The sequence below is a fragment of the Dreissena polymorpha genome, chromosome 2 (genome assembly GCF_020536995.1).
Source record: "Dreissena polymorpha isolate Duluth1 chromosome 2, UMN_Dpol_1.0, whole genome shotgun sequence".
In the NCBI taxonomy this organism is placed as follows: Eukaryota; Metazoa; Mollusca; class Bivalvia; order Myida; family Dreissenidae; genus Dreissena; species Dreissena polymorpha.
The window spans coordinates 21,749,826-21,777,427 of record NC_068356.1 but is presented as its reverse complement, the minus strand read 5'-3'; the positions used below and the strand labels follow the sequence as shown (position 1 = coordinate 21,777,427).

Genomic DNA, 27,602 nt, shown 5'->3' with positions numbered 1-27,602 from the left:
TTGTGCCAGTGCTCAGCTCAGATAAAGAGGACAATAGTTGGGCTCCATTATCTTGTGTGTTTTACAGTAAATATTGTTTTGAATTACAGGTGTCACAAATAAATTGGAGCACCAAAGCATTTTGGTGAACACTGGCAAATAGCAGTATGGCTCATAAGTGTACCAAGGACATACTCAAGCTTGGTGTGTTTTGGGATTACTTGTATTGACATTTTTCACTACATACAATTTTTTTTTTACTGTTAAACAGTTAAAAGGAAACATAGTTAATATACATGTAACATTATCCAACTCAGATATATAACCATTGTTTACCATGCATTTATGATGAGCGCAAATTGATTTCCCATCAGAAACATCCTTGTGAAGGGGCCCACAGATTTTCACATTTTCCTCACCAGTGTGACAGAACCCACATATGTTGTCACCCATGGTTTGTTATGGTACTGTACAATCTGGGAAAGATAAATTACATCAACAATTATAAATCTAATTTCCATAACATGTTCTAAGTATGAAAGGCCTAGTTTAATCTGGGTCTTTAAGTTGAACTTCCTGAAAGGGCTGCTGTGATTTAATGAAGCAGTGTAGCGACCTGCATCCTGAGATCTATATAATGCTGCACAATTAATTATAAAGAAACTGTTTTTTCAACAAATTTACATGTGTCAAAAATAATAATAAACTAAATGCATAGGGTGTTGGTAAGTCATTACAACTTAAGTGACCTAACATCTTTTGTCACTTTGCAAATATTCATGAAATACATGTGCATAGGAGTAAAAAAAGTGTTTCAAAGAGATAATTTTAGTTCTGAAAAGTGTGTTGAATTCTAACAGTTGCCTTGCACACAGAGATGACAGAAAAGTGAAAATCATACATAAACTACCACCAGGTATACTGGTAACTATTACATTCTATTATTACTTCTCCTTGCAGATGATATGATATATGTAAGTCTGAGGACAGAAAGCTTGACTTTTCTTTTCTCGTCTGAGTTTCAGGCTTTTTTGCGATATGAAGATCAGTAAGTACTAGGAATCATTTATGGCAATTGTCTTATTAATACAAGTCAAGAAACATCACAAGGGTGTCAAAAGTGGAGTCTATGTTAAGTTTCTGAAGTGATTTTTCACAGCAAGTGAGGGAAGACCACACACAGAGTTCTTGGTTACGCGTTTATTGGCGTGTTTGTATGCCTACTTTTACAAAAAGAACACCATAAAAAATAGGGTTAGGATTCTAGGATGATCAATATCATGTCCGCTCCTCAAAACAAATACCTACATGGCAAAAAAACCCATTCCTGGTCTGCACTGATTTGTTAATTTTCCATAAAATCAAGACGCAGGATGAGTCAACCATCAGTTTGTTTTTTTATCAATTTGGGAATGGGGCCTGGTCCCTTTGGTTGGTGAAATTTTTTGTTGTTTTGACTACAATGTGAAGTTATTGTTTTGAATTTTTGCTAAAAACACTTTAAATTGACAATAAATGTGATTTCAATTTTTGATTTATTTACTAAGGTTCAAATTATAGAGCTGGATGAGAGATGTACTTAAGGTTGATACAAATTAAACCATTTTTTTAAACGTTCTATTTAGGTCCCATTTCGGAAAAATATATATTTCCATTTTCAATTGGTCCCCTAACAGGCCCCAAATTTGAAAGAAAAAAAACACTGCTTTTCATAAAGTCAAGTCAGTCAATGAGAATGTGCATACAAATGAGCAACATAAAATACAACCAAGACCAACAAATGCCTAAAAAATAAGATAGAACTAAATAAAGATATGTAATTGTTTGTAGAACAGGGTGTCCCAGAATTAACTATAATGCGAATTCAGTGCTTAGATTGTGATAATTGCAGGTTTCTACCAATTATGATCATCTGGTTCTATACCAATGTGTAATATCAATTATCAATGTTTCAAGAAAAGAAAAATTGTCTGAGTCTGCAAAGATTTGTGGACGTTTTGTGCCCCTACCAGTTCGTGCCACTGACATGCTAACAGGCCCCAAATTTGAAAGAAAAGAAAAACTGCTTTTCATTAAGTCAAGTCAGCCAATGAGAATGTGCATACAAATTAGCAACACAAAATACAACCAAGACCAACAAATGCCTAAACAAGAGCTGTCACCATAGGATGACTTATGCCCCCTATAAACGCTTGATAAAAGTAATGAGCTTTTTTCGAAACCTAAAAGCAGATTTTGAAACCTAAACGCGGACCCTATCTTCAAGGTCAAGGTCACAGGGGTCTAAATTTGTGTGCGTATGGAAAGGCCTTGTCCATATACACATGCATACCAAATATGAAGGTTATATCTCAAGGGACATAGAAGTTATGAGCATTTTTCAAAACCTAAACGCAGATTTCAAAACCTAAACGCGGACCCTATCTTCAAGGTCAAGGTCACCGGGGTCAAAATTTTTGTGGGTATGGAATGGCCTGGTTTATATACACATGCATACCAAATATGAAGGTTATATCTCAAGGGACCTAGAAGTTAGGAGCATTTTTCAAAACCTAAACGCAGATTTGGAAACCTAAACGCGGACCTTAAGTTCAAGGTCAAGGTCACAGGGGTCAAAATTTGTGTGCATATGGAAAGACCTTGTCCATATACACATGCATACCAAATATGAAGGTTATATCTCAAGGGACATAGAACTTATGAGCATTTTTGGAAACCTAAACGCAGATTTTGAAACCTAAACGCGGACTCTAAGTTCAAGGTCAAGGTCACAGGGGTAAAAATTTGTGTGCGTATGGAAAGGCCTTGTCCATATACACATGCATACCAATTATGAAGGTTTTATCTCAAGGGACATAGAAGTTATGAGAATTTTTTGAAACCTAAACACAGATTTCAAAACCTAAACGTGGACCCTAAGTTCAAGGTCAAGGTCACAGGGGTAAAAAATTTTGTGTGCATGGAAAGGTCTTGTCCATATACACATGCATACCAAGTATGAAGGTTATATCTCAAGGGACATAGAAGTTATGAGCATTTTTCAAAACTTAAACGCAGATTTCGAAACCTAAACGCGGACCCTAAGGACAAGGTCACAGGGGTAAATATTTGTGTGCGTATGGAAAGGCCTTGTCCATATACACATGCATACCAAAAATGAAGGTTATATCTCAAGGGACATAGAAGTTATGAGAATTTTTTGAAACCTAAACGCAGATTTCGAAACCTAAAGGCGGACCCTAAGTTCAAGGTCAAGGTCACAGGGGTAAAAAAAATTGTGCGTATGGAAAGGCCTTGTCCATATACACATGCATACCAAATATGAAGGTTATATCTCAAGGGACATAGAAGTCATGAGCATTTTTCAAAACCTAATCGCAAAGTGTGACGGAAAGATGGACAGACAGACTTCGAAAGGGGGCATAAAAATAAGATAGAACTAAATAAAGATATGTAATTGTTTGTAGAACGGGGTGTCCCAGAATTAACTATTATGCGAATTCAGTGCTTAGATTGTGATAATTGCAGGTTTCTACCAATTATGATCATCTGGTTCTATACCAATGTGTAATATCAATTATCAATGTTTCAAGAAAAGAAAAATTGTCTGAGTCTGCAAAGATTTGTGGACGTTTTGTGCCCCTACCAGTTCGTGCCACTGACATGCTAACAGGCCCCAAATTTGAAAGAAAAGAAAAACTGCTTTTCATTAAGTCAAGTCAGCCAATGAGAATGTGCATACAAATTAGCAACAGGTTTCTACCAATTATGATCATCTGGTTCTATACCAATGTGTAATATCAATTATCATTTTTCAAGAAAAGAAAGATTTGTGGACGTTTTGTGCCCCTACCAGTTCGTGCCACTGACATGCTTCCACATTGATCCTTGGATGGTACATCACAACATTCAGAAGAGGACCTCTAACGTAAAATGTTAATTATGTGTTATTAGCAATTACACATTTGGTACATTCAAAGAGAGGCAGATGACTGCACTAGTGTAAACACAACACTTAAAACAAGAGCACTGCATAACGGGTGCCACGCTCGGCTGCAGGTGCAGTTTTGAATAAATGAAAGCTTGATAGATTTTTTTTTTTTAGAGGTCACAGTGACCTTGACCTTTGACCTAGTGACCCAAAAATGGGTGTGGCATGTAGAACTCATCAAGGTGCAGCTACATACATGATGTATGCAGTTTCAAAGTTGTAGGTTGAAGCACTTTATTTTTAGAGCCAATGTTCAAAACCTTGACAAAATGTTAAGGATTTAGCACGATGCGGACGGCGGACAAGTCAAGCTGGCTACAACAATACCTCGGGTTTTCTCCGAAAACAGCTGAGCTTAAAATGATGTTGCATGAAACAATCCAGCATCAGAAATGTGCGTGCACATCAAGAGAATAGGTGACATAACTATATACACAAATACCTTGTCCCACTTGGATGCTAATTTTTTTCAAATCTTATATGCTAAATGCTTGTTGAGTTGTGGGTTATTTTCATAAAGTTGTTATTCCACATTTGTTTAATAAATATATGACTATGACTCATTTTAAACATTATTATTAACCTTAGGTTATTTGCTGCTTTTTTCCAAATGTCTATTGTCTGAAATGATAACAAATAATTGTGTTGATAGTGTCAAACCCCCATCTTGAAAATAGGTTCTTCATGAGTCGTGCATTCTGATTGGCTATTCCAATATCAAGATTTGCATACTATAAATAGCCTTGAAACTCACATTGCAGGAGAGGTTAATTAATTGTGAAACAATTTTGACGATGGGGTATGAAAAATACTCGTACATGAACGATTTTGTGTTGCTTAGCCTTAGGAACACTATATGAACAATATTAACAAATAGGAAATATTAGATGAATTACAATATATTGACCTGTTTCTGTCTCATTTTTTATCAGCAATGCATTGGTGGATGTGTCAAAACATTTTCCGTAACAAACTGCATCATAATTATTCATATGGGAACGTTCTATCAAGAGATTTCACGCTATCTTCATACCCATTGTCGATAAGAACCCACGACTCAACAAGAACCTACCATAATCTACCATAATCGTAACATATACATGCATGTAGAAATTTATTTGAACAAATTGTGAATGTGTTTTTTTGTAATTCTTGAGCACTTTTATGTGTCCATGTTGCTAAAAGAAGAATAACAGTTAAAACAGAAACAATTGTTAGATTGTAAATGCAAGTTATAAAAATGTTTGCTACATGTAAATGTTTCAGTTTGTATAAATATGTTCAGTGAATTTAAGTTTTGTTAGCCTAATGCCTATTGCTGTCGAGTAATCTCCCTTTTCAGATGTGATGTCTCAATACCAGATAAACAACGTGTGTAGTGGATGTTATTGCAGATGTGTATGAAAATGTTGGCTTTGCATGGTGACACAATTCTGACATGGATTTAACAGGAAATTATTAAATCTTAGAAGATTATGAGATGGATCATTTTTTTTGCTGCATTTTTTTGCATTAAAGGGGCCTTTTCACTTTTGGGTAAACTGACAAAATTGAAAAAAGTTGTTTCAGATTCGCACATTTTCGTTTTAGTTATGATATTTGTGAGGAAACAGTAATACTGAACATTTACTATGCTCTAAAATAACCATCATATGCATCTTGTGACGATTTAAAAACCCGAAAATTATAAAGCGTTGCAACGCGAAACAAATTAATAATTTGGAGAGTTCTGTTGTTGTCGTTACATTCTGTGAAACTACGAGGATTGTTTATATAAAGTATAAAATACATCAGGCATTGTATCTGGAACGATGGCCGAGTGGTCTAAGTGGGTACTACTTTTACTCCAGGACTCCAGGGGTCAGTGGTTTGAGCTCTGCTGAGGGTAACCTTCTTTTTTTTTTCTTTTTTTTTATTCTTGATTTTTTATTGGAGCTTTTTATATCAAATGTTTACATTTATCAATATAAAGCATTTTATGACAAACTTTAAAACATGTCAAAATCTGTGAAAAGGCCCCTTTAATTCAGCAATTTTGACATAGATTTGATGGGACTTAAATAATTATTTAAAGGTAAATGATTTATTGCTGTATTGTCTGCATTTATTTAGAAATGTTTTTTACTTGTTTGCTTAACTGCTTGATACAGGGTAATCAGAGGATGACATCCATAATATCAGTCATTAAAATTCAAAAAATGATATTCAATTTTCATATCATCATGTATAGAACTAATACTATATACCAGTTGGACGAAACGTCCAACCCCTCCTTACACAGATATCAGTGGCACGTACCGGTAGTGGCACGAAACGACCATGACCCGTCTTTGCCATGATCGAGTGGCGCATTATTACGAACATGATTGAGTACGGTTTAGACGTTGGTTTTAAGAACATAACGTTCACAAATGCATTATTTGCTATGTATATTATGCCAAATTTTGCATTACTTAAACGAACACCAGTAAAAATACATACGTGTGCATATATATAGGCTAACTAAACCTCAATATTGAGTGAGCATCAATGTTGATTTATTTTCAGCGTTGTTATAAAATTTATTGTTTTGCGATATTTGCAAAACTAAGATGGCAGCCCTCATGAGCAATTTTATACGAGTTCGTTTACGATACGATTCGAAAAGTTACACCAATGCCTGGATGCTTATTGATACACACAAGCATGTGTGTATTGAAAATATTATCGATGATCTAAAAGTTCGGAATGACATAAACAAAGAAACAAAAATGACACTATGGATTGGCGAGTTTATTTTGCCTCATGACGAACCAACACTGATTTTAAAAGACGAGGATGAAATAATAGTCCGGCATGTATATATCTTCACCTATGCATTTAAGATCAATTATAGAACAAATTAAATATAAACTATATTGTCAAGAATGACTTCTTAGACGCCAAGTGAATAAAGAGCTTTTTTTTCAATAGACAATGCTTGAGCCCCTAGATTGAATTTGTTGGCTTGTCAACGCTTGTTTATGGCTTGTTTATGGCTCTGAAAGTTTAACTTGTAAAAACAACGAAAGTATCTTTATATACGTTCTTTTCTGGACCATGGTACTCTCTTTCTGCTAACACAATTTTCATAGGACACCTGATCATTAACTATTACAAGTTGCATTTTACACATTAATAATTAATCATTTAAGTGTCTTTAAAATAAACATAATTTGTTTGAACCTCCCGCATTAATATAGTTAACAATACTTTGAATATCAATTGCTATACACCTACAAACTTGAGATTGATATAATTTGCTCAGAATCGCCACATTCATACATTCTTTGCATCATTGTAATATTGTTATGATGAATTGTGGATGAGACTTAAATAAACTAATCAACTAATAAACTTGACTTATAACGTGTGAAAGACCTTGAAACTTATACAATTATAATTGCAAGTGTTGGTTATTTGTATGTTAGGTCTATAATATTATGACCTCGCTATAATTTGCGCACTTCCCTTCAAAAACATGTGTTGAAGTGCAATATTGTGTTCATTGTTAAAAACAGACTTCAGTTTTGTGGGATATAAATATCGTGCTAAGAAAATAATTAATTGAATAGTAAGTTTAAAACTGACAGAAATGCTGTTGTTATTCCAATGTTTGTAATATTAATATCACATCTTCCTTTTTAGAAAATATTTTTAATAGAAAACAAACAAGAAGTTTTGTTTTTTATTTGGGGAGGGGGGGGGGTCTTCTTTGAGAATTTACACAATTATCAGAGATTTTTTTAGTCCCCGCTTCGTCTGTCCGTCCATGTGTCTGTGTGTCCGTCCGTGCACAATTTTGTCCGGGCTATTTCTCAGCAACTAATGACCGGAATTCAATGAAACTTTATGGGAAGCTTCACTACCAAGTGGAGATGTGCATATCATCAGCGGGTTCTGGTCGGATGATTTTTTCACAGAGTAATGGCCCTTTGAAATTTTCCACTAACTGTACATATAGTGCAATTCTTGTCCGGGCTATTTCTCAGCAACTAAAGACCGGAATTCAATGAAACTTTATGGGAAGCTTCACTACCAAGAGGAGATGTGCAAGTTATCAGCGGGTTCTGGTCGGATGACTTTTCACAGAGTTATGGCCCTTTGAAATTTTCCATTAACCGTATGTATAGTGCAATTCTTGTCCGGGCTATTTCTCAGCAACTTATGACCGGAATTCAATGAAACTTTATGGGAAGCTTCACTACCAAGAGGAGATGTGCATATTATCAGGGGGTTCTGGTCGGATGATTTGTCACAGAGTTATGGCCCTTTGAAAATTTCTATTAACTGTACATATAGTGCAATTCTTGTCCGGGCTATTTCTCAGCAACTAATGACCGGAATTCAATGAAACTTTATGGGAAGCTTCACTACCAAGAGTAGATGTGCATATTATCAGCGGGTTCTGGTCGGATGATTATTCACAGAGTTATGGCCCTTTGAAATTTTCCATTAACTGTACATATAGTGCAATTCTTGCCTGGGCTATTTCTCAGCAACTAATGACCGGAATTCAATGAAACTTTATGGGAAGCTTCACTCCTAAAAGGAGATGTGCATATTATCAGCGGGTTCTGGTCGGATGATTTTTCACAGTGTTATGGCCCTTTGAAATTTTATATAAAAAAATTCTTGTCCCCCAACTACTGTGCCCTCAAGACGTTTCCTTTTATCTGAATATATAGTGCAATATTGTGACAAAAAAAACTTTCGGGAGCATCACCTGTCTCCGACGGTTTCTTGTTTAAATATATTTTCTTATTTGGGGGTCGTGGCTATAAGCAAAAGTTCAAATGTAAATCAGACCAAACACTATTCACATCATTAAAAAATAATCTAACTGTCCAGCAATCTTAACCACCTTTGAAAATAATGTCACTTTACATGATTCCTCTCAAAATGTTAATGTTTTATATCTGATTATTTCCATAAACTTTTGTATCTGTTCTACTAAATTATTAAAATGAATAAAATTGTTTTTCATTTATATTGATCTCTGTAATCACCAAGTTCATAATTTTGCAGAAAGGAATTTTGTTGCAAATTGTAATTACAATTAAGAGTTCAAATGCGATCATACAGAAATGTTTTAATAAAATCAGTAAATAAAAGGAATAAGAATTTTAAAAGTATATTAGTAAAAATGCTGTTAATTTATGGTAAAATAAAAGTATACGTTGTACGTATTATATAAGGATGTTTTCTTAAATTGTATCTTTATTATTTTTTTATTTTTATAAAGGTTAGGAGAAAGTTGCAGCAGCTTGAGCACAGAAAAGCATCCAAGGAAAAGGAAGTCCGTGAGAAATACTGCAGAAGATATTGACATAAAATCAGGTCAATGTTTGATTTGTGTTTGTGTTTTAAAGTCCATGGGTTTTTATGCCCCCTTTCGAAGAAAAGGGGTATATAGTTTTCGCACTGTCCGTCAGTCTGTCTGTCAGTCGCTCACACTGTTCGTGTCCGCTCTCTAATTCAAATAGTTTTCATCCGATCTTTACCAAACTTAGTCAGAAGTTGTATCAGGACAATATCTAGGTCAAGTTTGAATATGGGTCATGCCGGGTCAAAAACTAGGTCACAGGGTCACTTATTGAATATTGAATATAGCAACTTGATATTTGGCATGCATGTGTATCTCATTGAGCTGCACATTTTGAGTGGTGAAAGGTCAAGGTCATCCTTCAAAGTCAAAAGTCAAAAAATACAATCCCAGGGAAGTAATAAGCTTTAAAAGGTAGATAATTTCTAAACCTGCCAAATGATATATTGACATTTTATTTCAAAGCGGCCCAATAGGGGGCATAGTGTTTCTGACATACACATCTCTTGTTCTGCTATATAATAAAGGCCGTAAAACGGACCCAATCCCAAAGCAAACGGACCTGATCCCAAACCGAAAATATAAAAAAAATTCCCAATTTCCCACAAAAAAATTTTTGGTTAGAAAGAAGTCTCTTATGACTTATGATTATTAGACTCTACAGCTCAACTTAATTTTTTAAACATCCTACAAAATATATAACTGTTATTTATATGAATTGTGTCAATATTTGTTGATAAAAAAAATCCCAATTTGGTCCTTTTTTTTTATAAATAATTCCCAAATTTGCCACTTTTCGATTAAAAAAATCAAAATTTGACCAGACTTCTTTTCCCAAAATGCCTAGAAAAACACTATAAACATCAAATTATTACATTTACAATGTTGAATTGTTTGGAAAATTGTGATCTTTGACAAAATTATATAGCTTCTGGGTAGACAATTATAGAAAAAATAATAGAAATGTATTGGTTATTTCTGTGTAAGGTAAAACAGTTGAATGATTTTATTGTTGTGGTTTACTCTTAATTTTGGAGGTATTTATAGTACTTACATGACTACACAAGAAGTTAGAAATAGTTATAGTTATTTTATACTCATTGCAGAACAAAATGAGGACCTCCTAATAAAGAAAGCAAAGAAAGATGCTGATCTGCGTAAAGCTGGTATACAAGAAACTACAGATAATATTGAAAGGCATAAAAAGAAGAAAAAGAGTAAACATAACAAAGCATCCGGATCATGTGATGATACTGATAATCTTGGCAAAGTTGGCTTGATGTCCATACACAAAAACAGCAGTATGTTGAAGAATGGTACAGACTTAACAGTTGGTAATCAAGCATTAAATGCAAGTCATGTGGATAAGGTAGATTCCAAACAAAACAGTGTTGACAGTGCGAGTCATGGCGATAAGGAAGAATCCAAACAAAATAGTGTTGACAGTGCAGAAGAGACAAATGATACTTGTCATACAGCTGAAATTCATAAAAGGAGAAGAATCAGAAAGCGTAAAAGAAAAAACAAGAAATCTGTTCAAGTGGTTGATAACTTATCAAACTTAACAAATAACAATTCTTTGAATATGGTTCAAGAAGGTGACACATTTTTTGGCAGGTTACCTGACAAGTTGGAACCTCCAAAATATTATAGAGCTGGTTACAGAAATCTGAAAACATATCAAGCTCAACCTAATTTGCACCGAAAATTTGATTCAGGGTCGGATGTTGAAGAAGGCAGCTTGGAGCAGTACAATTTCCTTAGTAAACCTCAACAGTCTGACCACAGTGTTGATGGTCATCAGTTGGTTGACATCTCATGGGAAGATGACATGCAAAATAACACGTTCACTGCAATTAAAATTGAATCTTCTGACACAATGTATAATTCAAACAATCATAACACTCACAATGCCATGCTCACTGACCAAACAGAATACACCAATGGTCACGTTGAAGCCAGCATCTCCATACCTGGTCAGAAAATTCCTGCCACCCAGTGGGGCAGGGCTTCCAACTTGTCAGAGACCAGCACACCTGCAGAGCCTGTCAAGCTGACACAAGTCACACTGGGTAATGGTGCCGCCCTGTTTACACGACAACAAGCAGCGAGGCCCCCTAATAATGAGTTGAGTAAAGAACAGCAGTTGAATGATAACGCCTACAACAAGTCAACCATTTTCAAAGTAAGCAATCATTGACAATTCTTGTATCTAATTCAATGTTTATACATCTGGTATAAGGAATTGCTGGTTCCCATTGTCTTGTCTTGTTCTCAAAAAGTCAAGGCCAACAACTTGGCTTAAACACCAAATAAGTGGACGTTTAGTTTGACAGTAAAAGCAGAACATTTATTGAACAATTGGTAATATTCATGACTGCAATAACACTTTAAATTAGACTCAACAATTCTTTGTCAGAAAAAAGAATGATGATTAATTTTATTTTTCAATGTTTCCTTACAAATCATTTACATGTAACAGTAACAATTGTAACTGACTTTCTCTTTGGTAATTTCTTTTCTCAGAATGACAGAAAAGGAAATCCTGTCGAACCAGAATCTCCTTGCCATTTCCCTGCTACTAGAACCGCACAAAGTTTATGTACCCCAGAAAATGTGTGGAAAGTCCCAGATAAAAAAGCAAACAACAACAGTGCTATACAAGAATTCATGCATGCACTGGCTTCTCCCTTTGCATCAGAAATGCATGTTCCAAGTGGGTCACCAGTGCCTGTAAAGTCCAATAATAATCCGCAGAGTCTGGTAAACACCGATGTCGGCGTCGATACAAATGCTGCAAACTTCTACAAACTTCCGCCTTTGGTGGGAATTCCAAGTGTTGGGGATAAAATTGTGTACAAGGTATTTATTATTTCATTCGGTTAAGAAATTAAAGTGGTATTATTTTTTGTCCCCTACTGGTTTCACTGGAGGGGACTTATGGTTTGCGCTCTGTGAGTCTGTCTGTCTGTCACACTTTCCTGGATCCTGCGATAACTTAAAAAGTTGTTCATTTTTTTTTCATGAAACTTGAAACATGGATAGATGGCAATATGGACATTATGCACATCATTTCATTTTGTTCCTAGGTCAAAAATTCTGGTTGCTATGGCAACAAAAAATAAATTCTGACAATGGTGGAGCCGGTAGGGGACATATATTGCTTGGCAATAGTCTTGTTTTTTATCATTTTGTGTTTTATACATGGACATTTTAATACAACATATGTTTTATACAATTTTACTAATGAATAACTTTAAAAACTACTATAAGACAGTTGCACGCCAAGCAACCCACAAAATAATCAAGGTACATTTATAAAATTTCTCGTAAGATAAGGTGTCTAAGAGAATATTAAGGTTTGTCATTCGTTTGAATTTTGTGTTAGATTTGCATGAAAATTTTGTGAATTCCTTTTTTCTATGTAATTTGCAAGAGGGCAATAAATGCAATATTTTAACATACATATACATTAGTACTGTACAAACCTGTTGCGTTTTTTTGTTGATAGTTTCTGCCATTTCATTTGTGTTTCCACATTTCCCTAGATCCTGGAGATATCGGCTAGCTGCACCCCAGAAGTGTCCGACTTTAAGGTAAACTTCAATATTTTCAATTTATTTAAACTAATTTTCTCTGTATAACATATATATATATATATATATATGTGTGTAGAATACAGATACTACTGCACAAACCACTGACTCATCAGCTGGGAACTGCCTATCATCAGGTGTTTCTATCCTTTAATCCCAGGACACTCTCTGGGCGATGGATCCATAGTGTTGGCCAAACACTACGGGTCAGTGGTTTAGCGTCCAGCCCTTCTCCTCTCGCATCATCCACAGCCAGTTGGATGCTTTTTCTGCAGCTTGTCCAAGTCTGCCTACAGCCCTCTTCCTGTCACCTCCCTTGATCCCAATGTTGCTGAGCATTCTCCATACTGATTGGGCTGGAAAACCTCTGCACCCTATTTCAACGGGGAACAGCCAGGCACTCCAACCACTACTTTTACACTGTTCTTGTAGCTCAGTGTACTTTCCCAATTCCCGCTCGTAGGCCTCATCACACCTAGTCTCCAAGGGTACAGTGAGTTCTATCATCACCAGTTTCTTGTCCTTGGGAGACCATATAACTATGTCTGGTCTCTGTGTGGTATGGACTATGTCTGGGAATACCAGCTGTTTTCCTAGGTTGACCTTCATCTCCCAACGCTCTGATTCATCAAGGATAGATGTTGCTGCGGTTCTTGCCTTCTTGGCAGTTTGTCCTTCTTTGACGAATTTGATTGTTGGTACTGCCTTCTTGTTGGTAGGTCTTGTCTTCCTTCTCTCCCGCTCTAGTATGTCTGCTAGCTCCTTGAGGACTGTGTCGTGCCTCCATCTGTAGCGGCCTTGTGTTAGCGCTGTCTGGCAAGATGAGAGGGTGTGCTGCATGGTTCCTGGTTTGTCGCACAGCTGACACTTTGGGTCTTCCACTAACCCCCATCTGTGTAGATTGACTGGAGATGGCAGCAGATCATATACGGATCTCAGTAGGAATTTGAGTCGTAGTGGTTCGTAGTGCCAAATGTCTACCCATGTCAGGTGTCTTTCTGTGGTCTGCCATTGTGTCCATGCGCACTGCCCTCCCATCCCGACTGCTCTGGCGCGCCTGTCTTCCTCTTCTGAAAGCCTGATCTCATACTGGACCATTTGGCTTCTTTCTTTCTTACCGGCAGTGCTTCAGCGTTGTGGTTTTGAACTGCCCAGGCCTTGTCTTCCTATAGCTGTGGTGCCTACGATGTCTTTGTGTCGTAGCCTGCTTTCTGCCTGGGCAACTGCCTGGCTTGCTGACCACTTTCGCCCTGTGCATGTCTCGATGCCTGCCTTTCATATCATGTCATCTGATGACTCTTTGAGGGTTACCACCAGTCTTCCTTTGGCAACCTTGAACTCTTCAACTAGTGAGGTCATTGGGAGTTGAAGTTGGTTGGTTCTGCCATACAGTCCAATGCTGGTGAAACTAGGAGGGGCACCAAGCCATCTCCGGAGATGCCGGTTGATCACTCTCTCGAATCCTTCTACAGTGGTTGTAGCTATCTCGTACAGCATAAGGGGCCACATAAGCCTAGGAAGTAACCCATGTTGGTAGAGCCATGCCTTAAACTTGCCCGGGAGTCCTGTCTGGTCTATAAGCTTCAGGCAATCTTGGAGCTGGTTTTTGACTCTAGTAATGTTGTTAGTGTCCTTCAGTCTGGCCTCGTACCACTTGCCGAGGCATTTGACTGGACTGTCAATAATGGATGGAATGTCTTCCCCTTGCACCTGTAGAGTGAATCTTTTGGTGACCTTTCCCTTCTTTATGATCAGGCTCCTTGACTTCTTGGGTTTGAACTTTATTCATGCCCATGTGACCGTGTCCTGTAGGGCTGTTAGTACCCAGCGGGCCTGTACATGTGTGGTGGTAGTGATGGTCAGGTCATCCATGAACCCCCTGCTGGATGGGAGGTGTATACCTGACGCTGTTTTTGGTCCTCTGGTTTCCCTCTTCGCGGCATTGATGATCAAGTTCATGCCCATCACTAATAGTACCACTGAGATGGTGCAGCCAGTTACTATCCCCTTCTCTAACCTCTGCCATGGCGTTGTCTGGTCACCGATTGAGAATCGAAGCTGTATGCCATCAAAGTAGCCATTTATGATCCCCTGTATATGCTCTGGGATATGATAGTGCTTCATTGCTTCTTCAATAAGCTTGTGTGGTATGGAGCCATAGGCGTTGGCGAGGTCTAACCAGACGACTGTGAGGTCATTGGCGTTCACCTTTGCTTCACGGATGATCTGACTGATGGCACTGGAGTGTTCAATGCAGCCAGAGAAGCCCGGAACCCCCCCTTTCTGTACTGATGTGTCAATGTACTGATTGGTTGTCAGGAACGTGGTCATTCGTCTTGCCAGGACAGCGAAGAATATTTTCCCCTCCACATTCAACAATGAAATGGTTCGGAATTCGGTCACATGTTTGGAGCCCTTTTCCTTTGGAGTAAATATTTCCTCTGCCTGTTGCCAACAATCTGGGACTTTTCCTTTCCTCGATATCACCTTAAGTAGGGTCCATAGTCTTCGTAGTAGCATCGGGCACATCTTGTATACTGTATTGGGTATACCGTTTGGTCCTGGTGCGGAGCCGCTTCTTGCTTTCTTCACTACATCAGATACTTCCTTCATTGTGGGTTCTTTTATGTTTAGTGGAATTGTGGGTTCTGGGACTGGTTCAATTCTTGGACAGCTTCCTGGATTATCTCTTGCTGGATTGGAGTGTGTGTCCTTTAGATGCTGTTGTATCTCCTCCATACTGCTTTCAAGCTTCCCAGATTTTTCTTTGTCTAGGAGTCCTTTGGAAAACTAGTATGGATATGCTATGAACTCAGCTCGCCTCTTGGCTAGCTTCTTCCGCTTGTCTCGGAGCTGTTCTGCCTTACGAAGATCGGTCAGTTTCTGTCTGAGTTCATCTCTAAGCTGCTGAAGTCCGGGTCTTTCCTCTATATTTGCTTTTTGGTAGGATTTCCTCAGTGACTTCAGCTCTTTCCTAATCTCTGTGATCTGTCGTTGTCTTCTATTTGGCTGTGCAGGGGTTCTGGTGGGTTTCCATTTCACCTCACCAAATTGTTCTTTGCCGATAGAGTGGACAAGGTTGGTCAGAGACTTCAGTTTCTTCTCTGCTGGCCCTTGGAGTGTTGTTTCCAGGATGGTGTTGAGGTCTTCATCAAACTGTTTCCACAGGTTCCTGTCACTTGTCTTGGGCCATGTAATTCTAACCTTCTGAGCTGTGGCATTAGTATTGGAAGCTGTATTTCGGGTGTTGTGCTGTGTGTCTGTGTTTGGCCTCAGATCTTCTGGAGTACCTAAAAGCTCTAGAAGAGGGTAATCTTCTTCGAAGATGTCGCTGACTTGCGAGACAATATCAGGATCTGCTGAATTGGTGTGTGGCTGCTCAGCTGCGTAGAGGTCCCCAGTACTGTGGGTTGAGTCCTGACTAGGATCCTCCAACGTCTCACCAGATGTAAAATCTGAGCGTTGCCGCTGCCTTGCCGTGCTTCCGCATGCCGTTCTCCCTTGATGAATACGCAAGCCTCTAAGGTTCTTGCACACCTTTCCACATCTACACTTCACCTCTGCCTTTGTTCCGGTCAATGTCGATTGGACTAGCCGTGTCGTTGTCGTTGAATCCGTCTGATGGAGTCTCTCATCCTCCCCCCCTCTCGGGAGACTCTGGGGGTATTCTTCTGTATTGGAGTCTGTAGCTTGATAGTGGGTGTCTTCTCACGAAGACTGCAATCTGGGATGCTACCCCGTCATGCCCCGGGTCCAGTCTGTTCCTGGTGTCATCTGTCTCTCCAGTGTCACTGTTCTATTCTCAGTCGTCATCCAGTCTTTCCAGGAAGACACTGGTTGCCCAGATATATGATGTGTAGAATACAGATACTACTGCACAAACCACTGACTCATCAGCTGGGAACTGCCTATCATCAAGTGTTTCTATCCTTTAATCCCAGGACACTCTCCGGGCGATGGATCCATAGTGTTGGCCAAACACTACGGGTCAGTGGTTTAGCGTCCAGCTCTTCTCCTCTCGCATCATCCACAGCCAGTTGGATGCTTTTTCTGCAGCTTGTCCAAGTCTGCCTACAGCCCTCTTCCTGTCACCTCCCTTGATCCCAATGTTGCTGAGCATTCTCCATACTGATATATATATATTACATGCATATGCGTATCCAGTAAGACTTTTTAATTGACTGTATATGCTTATGTAGGTTTCAAGGTAAGTATTTTCTTTGCAGCTGATGTTTTTGTTTTGTTTTTTCCAGTGCAAACTTTTATTTTTTTCTGTAGAATATAACATACATACGTTGAAAATTACATACATACATAGACATTTACATACATACAACTTTTTTTATATAATATTAAGAATTTCATAAACAAAGTATTTCATATATAAGTAGTAAGTGCTGAATTGCATGATATAAAAAAATGTATACGCAGTGTTTACAAAAAACTTATGTGATAAACATTATTTGTATTCTATGTTATTGTTAGTAATGTCAGTATATGAGATGTTAGTAAATATTTTAACAAGGGACCAGATTGAGATGTTAGTAAATATTTTAACAAGGTACCAGATTCCTTATTCTTCATCTGATTTAATTATGCCCCCCTTCGAAGAAGAGGTGGTATATTGCTTTGCACATGTCGGTCGGTCCGTTGGTCTGTCCACCGAATGGTTTCCGGATGATAACTCAAGAACACTTACGCCTAGGATCATGAAACTTCATAGGTACATTGATCATGATTGCAGATGACCCTTATTGATTTTCAGGTCACTAGGTCAAAGGTCAAGGTCACGGTGACTAGAACCAGTAAAATGGTTTCCGGATGATAACTCAAGAAAGCTAACGCCCAGGATCATGAAACTTCATAGGTTCATTGATCATGACCTGCAGATGACCCCTATTGATTTTCAGGTCACTAGGTCAAAGGTCAAGGTCACGGTGACTTGACACAGAAAAATGGTTTCCGGATGATAACTCAAGAACGCTTACGCCTAGAATCATGAAACTTCAAAGGTACATGGATCATGACTTGCAGATGACCCCTATTGATTTTCAGGTCACTAGGTCAAAGGTCAAGGTCACAGTGACTCGAACCAGTAAAATGGGTTCTTTATGATAACTCAAGAACACGTACGCCTAGGATGATGAAACTTCATAGGTAATTTGATCATGACTCTCAGATGACACCTATAGATTTTCAGGTCACTAGGTCAAAAGTCAAGGTCATGGTGACTCGAACAAGAAAAATGGTTTCTGGATGATAACTCAAGAACGCTTACGCCTAGGATCATGAAACTTCATTGGTACATTGATCATGACTCGCAGATGACTCCTATTGATTTTCAGGTCACTAGGTCAAAGGTCAAAGTCACGGTGACTCGAAAGAGTAAAATGGTTTCTGGATGATAACTCAAGAACGCTTATGCCTAGGATCATGAAACTTCATAGATACATTGATCATGACTCGCAGATGACCCCTATCAATTTTCAGGTCACTAGGTCAAAGGTCAAGGTCATGGTGACTTGACACAGTAAAATGATTTACGGATGATAATTCAAGAAAGCTTACGCCTAGGATCATGAAACTTCATAGGTACATTGATCATGACTCGCAGATGACCCCTTTTGATTTTCAGGTCACTAGGTCAAAGGTCAAGGTCACGGTGACTCGACACAGTAAAATGGTCTCCAGATGATAACTCAAGAAAGCTTATGCCTAGGATCATGAAACTTGATAGGTACATTGATCATGACTGGCAGATGACCCCTATTGATTTTCAGGTCACAAGGTCAAAGGTCAAGGTCACAGTGACAAAAAACGTATTCACACAATGGCTGCCACTACAACTGACAGCCCATATGGGGGGCATGCATGCTTTACAAACAGCCCTTGTTGTATTTTTGTTTATTTCAAAAGCGTGCTTCAAACTATTTACAAGTCCATACTTTGAATGGATGTTTATGCCCCCGAAGGAGGGCATATAGTGATCGGACCGTCCGTCTTTCCATCAAACTTTGCGTTTAGGTTTTATGTTTAGGTTTTGCGTTTAGGTTTCGAAAAATGCTCATAACTTCATGTCGCTTCAAATAGCAACTTGATATTTGGCATGCATGTGTATCTCATGGAGCTGCACATTTTTGGTTTACTTCTATAAAAAATCTCAGCAACAAATTTAAGAATTTTTTGGGTAAATTGACAGTACCAAAACAAATGCATTGTATTTTCAAATTCAATGTTACAAAATGTACATAGATTATTTGCATTTTGAATATAAGGGATTTATTTCCAATATTCTGTGGACTGTCTGCACAAGAGCCATCTGATGTATATTTCCTCAGTAAGATTGAATACAAGTGCATGTTCTTTTTTCCAGGCAATATTACAAAATACAAGTTACATTTTGCATATGTTTGTCTTCTTGTGGACATGTTACTAATTCTGTAATTTAAGTTGGTAATATAGGTCCTTGATTTTTTTTTGTCAAAATTTTGCAGGTCTTCAATAAATCCTTGTACAGTAGGAAATTTACATATGTTTTAACATGTTAGCATATTTCTACCATATTTTCTCTGACAAAAAATACCTCTTTCATATACACATTTAATATAGATATAGCTATTGTTTATTTAAAATTATAATTATTAAATAGAGGCATATCCAGAGTATCATCACAATTTATTATTGGCAGCTTTTCACTTTAGTTTTTCAAAACATCAAAAAAAAAAAAAATATTTATATTTTCTTGGCATACATTTAATACATGAAGCCATAAAAGTACTATTGTTTTCATGGTGTCTATTGTTGATGCTGGTAGTGATACAAATAAATGAGTAAGTAAAGGTAGAAACATTTATTTTGATATCTTTTCAAGAGGAGTAATATTTCTGTGATTCCAATGAGTTATTGAACTTGTAATATTTTGGATTTTGTTTTCAATTTTTTTCATTACCATGTTGTCTTAAATATTATTAAACATTATCCCAAGAACTTTAAAGTTAGTTGCTCCCCATGTCAGATTGTATTTAGTTTTTATTGATCTGGAACTATATTTCGTATAGCCTTTCCAAATTAAATAACTTAAGTGTTTTCATGGAATGTTAAGAGGTAAGTTCAGAGTATCTTAAAAATTCATGAAGCATATCAAAGTACAATTAAGAGATGATTTTGATCTGTAAAGAACTAAAGATGTATCATCAGCATACTGGGATATTTTATATTCTATGTCATTTATAGTTATCCCTCTTTGTGTATTCTTATTAAATGGCAAGAATTTCTTCACAATTAATAAAAATGTTAGCGCTTATTGGGGCTCCTTGACAACATCCCCTCTATGCAGAAAGTATGTTACAAGAATCCATTTTTTGTATGGAAGCCATGGAATCATTTGAGAACATAGATATCCATTTTTGAAACATTAGTCCGAAAAAAAAAAGAGTAAAAATTGTTTCTATAAACTGTAAAGACTAAGTATCAAATGATTTTTTAAAATCGTTTGTCATAAGTAATCCAGGTAAATTAATATATTCAGCATATGTTAAGATATCGTGAAGTAATCTACTGTTTTCACCCATAAATCGATCTTTAATGAAGCCTGTTTGGAAATTAAAATGGTTGTAAGTTTTTCAGATAACCTCTTTGGGCTTGTTTTTTTGAGGGGAATACAAGTTATCATGCCATGTTTTTGTTTTATGAGCAAAGATTTTTTAACAAAAGCCTAATTGAGACTTTTCACTATGAAGTGGCCTAACTTATTCCACAATACCTCAAAGAATTCAGCAGTGAATTCAACAGAACCTGGACTTTTATCATGTTTCATATTTATCCCCACGCTTTTTGAAAAGCGTGGGGATATTGTGGTTATCTCCGCTGTCCGTCTGTCTGTCCGTCCTGGCCACTATCTCCTCCTACACTATAAGCACTAGAACCTTTAAACTTACTCACATGGTAGCTATGAGCATATGTGTGACCCTGCACTATTTTGAATTTTGATCTTACGCCTTGGTCAAAAGTTATGTGGATTGGGGTGGGGCCAGGTCAGAGATTTTCACTCATTTTTGTACGCCCGTTTTAAAAAAACGTGACGTATTACAGTTTAACCTTGATGGCGGGCGGGCGGCGTCCACAGCAGTTTCCACTCTCTTATTAAAATAGTTTTTATCCGATCTTCACCAAACTTGGTCAGAAGTTGTATCTAGACAATAATTAGGTCAAGTTTGAATATGGGTCATGTCGGGTCAATAACTAGGTCGCAGGGTCACTTAGTGCATTTCAAGCATTAAACATGGTGTCCGCTCTCTAATTGAAGTAGTTTTCATCAGATCTTCATCAACTTTGGTCATAAGTTGTGTCTAGATGATGTGTAGGTCAAGTTCAAATATGGGTCATGGTAAAGTTATCAAGTTGTCCAAAGCCTTAAAACGGGTGTATCTTGTGACAGTTTGGCACTCTTGTTTTATGTTATTTTACATTAACTTCTTCATTTCTACACCCATTCACTTCAAATTGGTACTGTAAATCTCTTATGACAATGCAGTCAATCTCAACTATGCATGGCCCCATTACCAACCCTGAGGCGCCCCGCCCACACCCACCCAAAATTGCCTTTTACTATAACTTCTACAATTTCTTCACCGATTTACTTCAAATTGATACTGAACATCTCTTATGACAATAGGGTCAATCTCAACTATGTATGGCCCCATTACCAATCCAGGGGCACCCCCACCCACATAGACCACGCCCACCCAAAATTGCCTTTTACTATAACTTCTTCATTTCTACACTGAATTACTTCAAATTGATACTGAACATCTCTTATGACAATACGTTCAATCTTAATTATGCATGGCCCCATTACCAACCCTGGGGCGCCCTCACCCACATAGACCACGCCCACCCGAAATTGCCTTTTACTATAAATTCTTCATTTCTACACCGACTTACTTCAAATTGATACTGAACATATCTTATGACAATACGGTCAATCTTAACTATGCATGGTCCCATTATCAACCCTGGGGCGCCCCCTGGGTCAAACATGTGGCGTGGGGATACGCATTGGCCTCTGCCACGCCATTTCTAGTTTTAAGTGTTATGGATACTTCTTCAATATTAAGCAGCCCTTCTATTGAGTCAGATTGAACTTAATTCCATTTTGGTATATTAATATTACCTAAATAAGCTTTTATATTGTATTTATTTGTTTGACATTTTTATTGTATAATGTTTCATAGAATGAAACAGCTTCTTTAAATTATTGTTTTGCTCTGTCAGCTCATGGTTAGCTTTCATGCCTTTTGTCAGTCATCCGTTGTCAATACTTGAATCGTATAAATTCTTAAAAAGATCACATTTATCGCCCAATTTTCATGGGAAACCTGACTAGACAAATTGTCCCAATGATACTCAGTATTCCGGCACTGTTTAATACTGTGTTATGCGAGGTAAAAATGAGGCCAATATTTAAATTAAAGAAGAAATCCTCGTTCAGTCCAAGTCGGATATTACCCTCATTATGCATGCGTGTTGTATGCTTATCACAAATACTACAGATCCCTTTATGTAACTTTGAGTTTTATTAATGTATTCTATAGTTCCTGTATGTTGATTTAGACAGAGTTTCTTTATGTGCTGCATCCATGTCTTACAGGTTGCAATAGTAACCAAGGTGAATGATAACCAAATGATAGAGCTTCACAACCAACAACAAACACAAGGTACTTTAATATTCTGTTGGCAGAAACAATTATTGTGGTGGGTATTTCTAAATGTTAGTGACTGTATAGCCATGTGAATGATATTGCAATCAAAAAATGTTTCCCCTCATTTTGTTACGTTTGCAGTGTGTATATGTATATGTGCATCCTATTAGTACATTTAACAAACATTTTAATGATTTTAATGGAAAAGCACTGTCAAATTTAAAAATAAATTATTGCTTGTTTATGATATTTTTTTCTGGAAATGTATCATTTCTTTTAATATCATATAGGTTATGAAAAAGAATCCCTACAATTATGTCATTTATAATCTTGGCTTCAAGAATTCTGATTTGTCTTATATTGATATTCTTTTAACATTTGTTGTAGATTACTTTTTAATCTTCAGATCATTTTTGAAGCTGAATAACACAGTTGAACACAAAACAAGAGCAATTGTTATCATTGACAGTAGTATGTGCTATGTATTGCTTTCAAAACTAGCGCTTCTATTTCAGGGAACGTTATCAACAAGTTTCATGTTGAGATGGAGGACGAGGATGCCATTCTGACAAACTTCCAGCAACCCCAAGATATAGTATGTGACCTGGAAAATATGTGAAATTATTTCATTTTGAACTTATTAAACTATTTAGTTTATTATAAGCAGTGAAATACATTAACAAATAAAAATAAGAATATATCAATAGAAAAAAATCGTACTTTATGTCTCTTTTAGTAATTTATCTTTCAATTTATAAATACAATATAATAAAATGTAAGGTGTGAGAATTCATATCTCATCACATGACATGTAAACAATAGAGCTTTAAAACAATGTTCACAACAACTAATGAAATATCTCCCCTTCATTTATAAAATGCCAACTCACCAAAAACAAAGACATTTTCCAACTTAATCTTGTTTTAGTTTGCCTTCCCGAGGTAAAGGGATTTTAAGAATTTCTGAGGTAAAGGGATATGTAGAATTGCTGAGGTAAATGGATAGTTAGAATTGCTGAGATAAATTGAAATATAGAATTGCTGAGGTAAATGGACATTAACAATTGCTGAGGAAAGAATTGCTGAGGTAAATGGACGTTTAGAATTGCTGAGGTAAATGAAAATTTAGAATAGCTGAGGTAAATAGACATTTAGAATTGCTGAGGTGAATAGACATTTAGAATTGCTAAGGTGTAGGGATAAGGGATATTTTGAATTACTGAGGTAAAGGGTGTTTAGAAATGCTGAGGTTTATGGATAGTTAGAATTACTGAGGTAAATGGATAGTTTCCATTGCTGAGGTAAAGGGATTGTTAGAATTACTGAGGTAAATGGATAGTTTTCATTTCTGAGGTAAAGGGATTGTTAGAATTACTGAGGTAAATGGATAGTTTCCATTGCTGAGGTAAAGGGATTGTTAGAATTACTGAGGTAAAAGGATAGTTAGAATTTATGTCCTGCTTAGTAAATGAATCTTACTTCTTGATTTGTTAAACAAATATTTCATAATTATAATTGAAAAATACAATTTTGAGATATTTCACATTATCATTGAACATTCAATTATATCTTATACCTCCGCCTCTGTTCTCCTTCATATTTCATTTTAAACGAAACTTTGATTCAATTGAACAAGTTTTCATGTATGTTGCAGGCATGTCTTCATGTAAGCTCGTTGCTGGATGCCAGAATGTTTGAGCGTGCATGATGGACATTCAACATCTCATCAAATATCTGACCATCAAATGATCACAACAGACTGTGCTATGACCTCTGACTTTGCGCCTATATTTTCTATATGAATTGTTCTCTATGCTACAGAATTTATGATGAACTTTTTATAATTGTTAAGATGTTAGCTGTTATTGTCTTTATAAAACGGGAGACTTGTTTTGTGGACATAATCAGTGGGCTGTTGGCATGCAGGACAATTTTTCCTTCTCTCTATTTCAAAATGTTGACATCAGATTATTATGAAACTAGGTAATAATGTTTATGTGCATTATATCTCAATGCCTGATAATCAGGTAGATGGCCATATTCAATTCTGAGTGATGGACATTAAATTCTAAAAAATGTCTGCTCTTAATTCATCAAGTTTCAGTATCATCTTCACAAATCTTGGTCAATTGACCCACACATCAAAGAAAGATTTATTCCAAATAATGTTATAGTGGTAAATATTATGACACAAATGTTTGTGTTTGAACGATCGCCTATCTGTTTATTCTTATGGATAATAAATAAAATCCAATATTTCGCTGCAAATCATACATTTGTGAAGAGCTCTAGTTCATTCTTTAAAGGGACCTTTTCACAAATTTTGGCATATGATGATATTGATAAAATGTGAACATTGGATCTAAAAAGCTCCAATAAAAAAATAAAAAAAAAGTTAAAGAAAGAAAAAAAAGTAACCATCAACTGGGATGGAACGACTGACCCCTGTAGTAAAAGTCTAATGCTTAGACCACTTGGCCATCCGTCGTGCTCATACAATGAGTCATGTATTTAATACTTTAGGTCAGCAAACCTTGTAGTGTCACAAAGTATAACGACAACAATAGAAATCTCCAAATTATTCAATGGTTTCGTGCTGCAACGCTTAATAATTTTCATGGTTATAAACCAGAAAAGATGCCTAAAATAGAATTTTGGGAGCATGGTAAATGTTCAGTATTACTGTCAGGGGCGTTCTTAGGCATACGGCAGTACGCCCTTGCGTATAATTCAGTTTCAAACTTAAAAAAATGAAAACTTGTAAAATTTGAAAAATGAAATAAAATGTTAGGGCCAAGGGGGTTTAGGGTTAAAACTATGTAAACAAGCAAAAAAGACGTCAATTTTTAGAAAATAACAGTGGGTACGAAACAACACACAGTCTTAACTCAAAACAAACGTATAATCACGTTCAAATCATGATAGAATTATAGGGAATGTCCAAATTAATTTTCATTCAAATTAGTGTAGGTATATTTATTCAAAATAGTTTTCCACTATTTAGTATTTATAATAAAAATCAATGCCGTTATGAAGTACTTTCCCCTGTAGCACAATCGGTTAGCATGTCGTCATTTTGTCACATTATTGAACCGAAGGGCAGTGGTTCGATCCCCACTAGAACCTTTCACTTTACTTTTTTTCTCCTAATATAACCATTTCCTAGTTTATTTTATTTATTTTTAGTAAGAAGAAAATATAATTATCTTGACTTTATACTTTTTATGGTCAAAAGTATATTTGCTGTTGACAATGTTTAATGAAATATTTCCTTTTTTGGTCTTTTTCAAGCACGAAATAGATGAATAACGTTGCACCATCTGGAATGAATTTTCCAAAATGTTCAAAGGGGGAGACATCCCCCCCACCCCAGCAGGAGAAGTAGACCCCCTCCCGCACCTACCCCTACTCGCAGCTTCATTGCTCGATCGTGCGTATAGTTGAAATAGCCCCAGGAACGCCCCTGACTGTTTCCTTACAAATAAACTTGAAACTTATTTATTTGATTAAACGCCTATTTTTATGCGTGCATATTCAATGGCGTTGTACATGTAAATATAACATAAAATTCATAAAAGTTACGAGGTAAAAAGCTGACACCATATAAGTATAGGCAGTAACTAAAATCTGATAAACACTTTAAAATAACCAAACTAAATAGATAAAACAAAACACTACTTAAATTAAGTAAAAAAATAAATAAGTAGATTAATAAATAATGAATTAATGAATGAGTGCATTGATTGTGGGGTTTAAAACACACATTAAATGAGCACATTAAAAAGTTTATACAAATTAAAACAGTGTGTCAAACTTCCTAAAATAAAATGTCTTCAGGTTTCTTTTAAACAAATCCAATGTCTCTGACTGCCTGATCGCTAATGGAATAGTGTTCCAGATTCTTTGGCCAGCAGTCCGGAAAGCCCTATCGCTGAATGTTTGTCTTGTTTATAGGGACTGTGTAGCTCATCACGTTATTGTCGGCAGATCTTAGGTTCCGCTTCGGAAATTGAAGCGTTAATAGTTCCGTAAGATAAGCTGGCGCGTTTCCGCGGGAACAATGTACATAAAGGTCAATAATTTGAACTCTATTCGGGTTATTACCGGTAACCAATGGAGATCGAACAATGCTTGACTGGAACTTTGTTTTTTTTTCCGATTTAGAACTAGCTTTGCACACATACTTTGAATTCTCTGCATTTTATTAAGATCACACTGGGCGGCTCCATACAATAAGACGTTACAGTAATCTAGATGTGAAACAACTAATGATTAGACAAGAATCTCTGTGGCTTCACTTGTTAAATATTTTCGAATGCTTTTGATTTTAAAATAATTAAGCATGGCTGTTCTGCATTTACGCGTTATATGCTCCTTAAAATTAAGTGTTTCATCTAGAAAGGCTTTACAAATATCATAACTTCAACGAAAATTTGCAAATCTGAAACAATTTTTATTTTATTTTGTCAGTGTACCAAAGTGTGAAACGGTCCCTTTAATACTGTGCGTAGAAACAAAAACATGTTCGGTAGTGAATGCATTATATAATGCAAAAATTTGGCTTTGTATACTGGAACGACATTTGCTGTGTTTTTTTTGCAATAAATGTTTGGTTGTTTATGCAACATGGGCAATTTCACACATTTTGATTAAACAGGTGTGTTTTTACATAGACACATTTTTCAGGCGTACACATAAGGTTACGCTATTTGTATTAATTTACATCTTTTAACTTTGCGTTTTAAATCTTAGGGTTTATGAAAGTATTTAAAGAACTGTTAAACTTTTGATTATTTACAAAGTAAAACACTGACAATTACAGCAACAAAATGCCCGGCCATTTGGTTGCTGTGCCTTTATTAGTTACAATTTTGCTTGGTGGTCCACCCCTCTCCCACACACACACTTCTGGCAGAAATTTTATTTCAGTTCACAAGGACCATTTTTGAACTCTGTTAAGAGAAATAACTGGAAAGAATATTCAGATCAGTG

General features: G+C 36.5%; 2 protein-coding genes across 5 annotated transcripts in view; one reads left to right on the top strand and one right to left on the bottom strand.

Moving 5' to 3' along the window:
- Positions 1-6,544, bottom strand: part of LOC127866175 (uncharacterized) — a 60,296-nt gene extending 53,752 nt beyond the window's left edge. For both annotated transcript variants that reach the window (XM_052406596.1, XM_052406595.1), the window contains exons 1-2: positions 6,452-6,544; positions 316-455 (exon numbers count right to left, since the gene is read on the bottom strand). In XM_052406596.1, the coding sequence (XP_052262556.1) occupies positions 316-432 (117 nt within the window). In that variant the 5' untranslated portion in view covers positions 433-455; positions 6,452-6,544. The remainder of the gene's footprint in view (positions 1-315; positions 456-6,451) is intronic.
- Positions 6,318-24,879, top strand: LOC127866173 (uncharacterized). 3 transcript variants are annotated; one of them, XM_052406593.1, is made up of 8 exons: positions 6,318-6,340; positions 9,234-9,328; positions 10,421-11,499; positions 11,841-12,176; positions 12,863-12,910; positions 22,560-22,626; positions 23,127-23,206; positions 24,265-24,879. In XM_052406593.1, exons 1-8 carry the CDS (start codon positions 6,333-6,335, stop codon positions 24,316-24,318), a joined length of 1,767 nt encoding a protein of 588 aa, XP_052262553.1. In that variant the 5' UTR covers positions 6,318-6,332; the 3' UTR covers positions 24,319-24,879. The 3 variants fall into 3 exon arrangements, with proteins under 3 accessions (XP_052262553.1, XP_052262554.1, XP_052262552.1); XM_052406594.1 differs by lacking the exon at positions 6,318-6,340 and adding an exon at positions 6,424-6,807; XM_052406592.1 differs by lacking the exon at positions 6,318-6,340 and adding an exon at positions 6,425-6,803.
- The last annotated feature ends 2,723 nt before the right edge of the window (positions 24,880-27,602 follow it).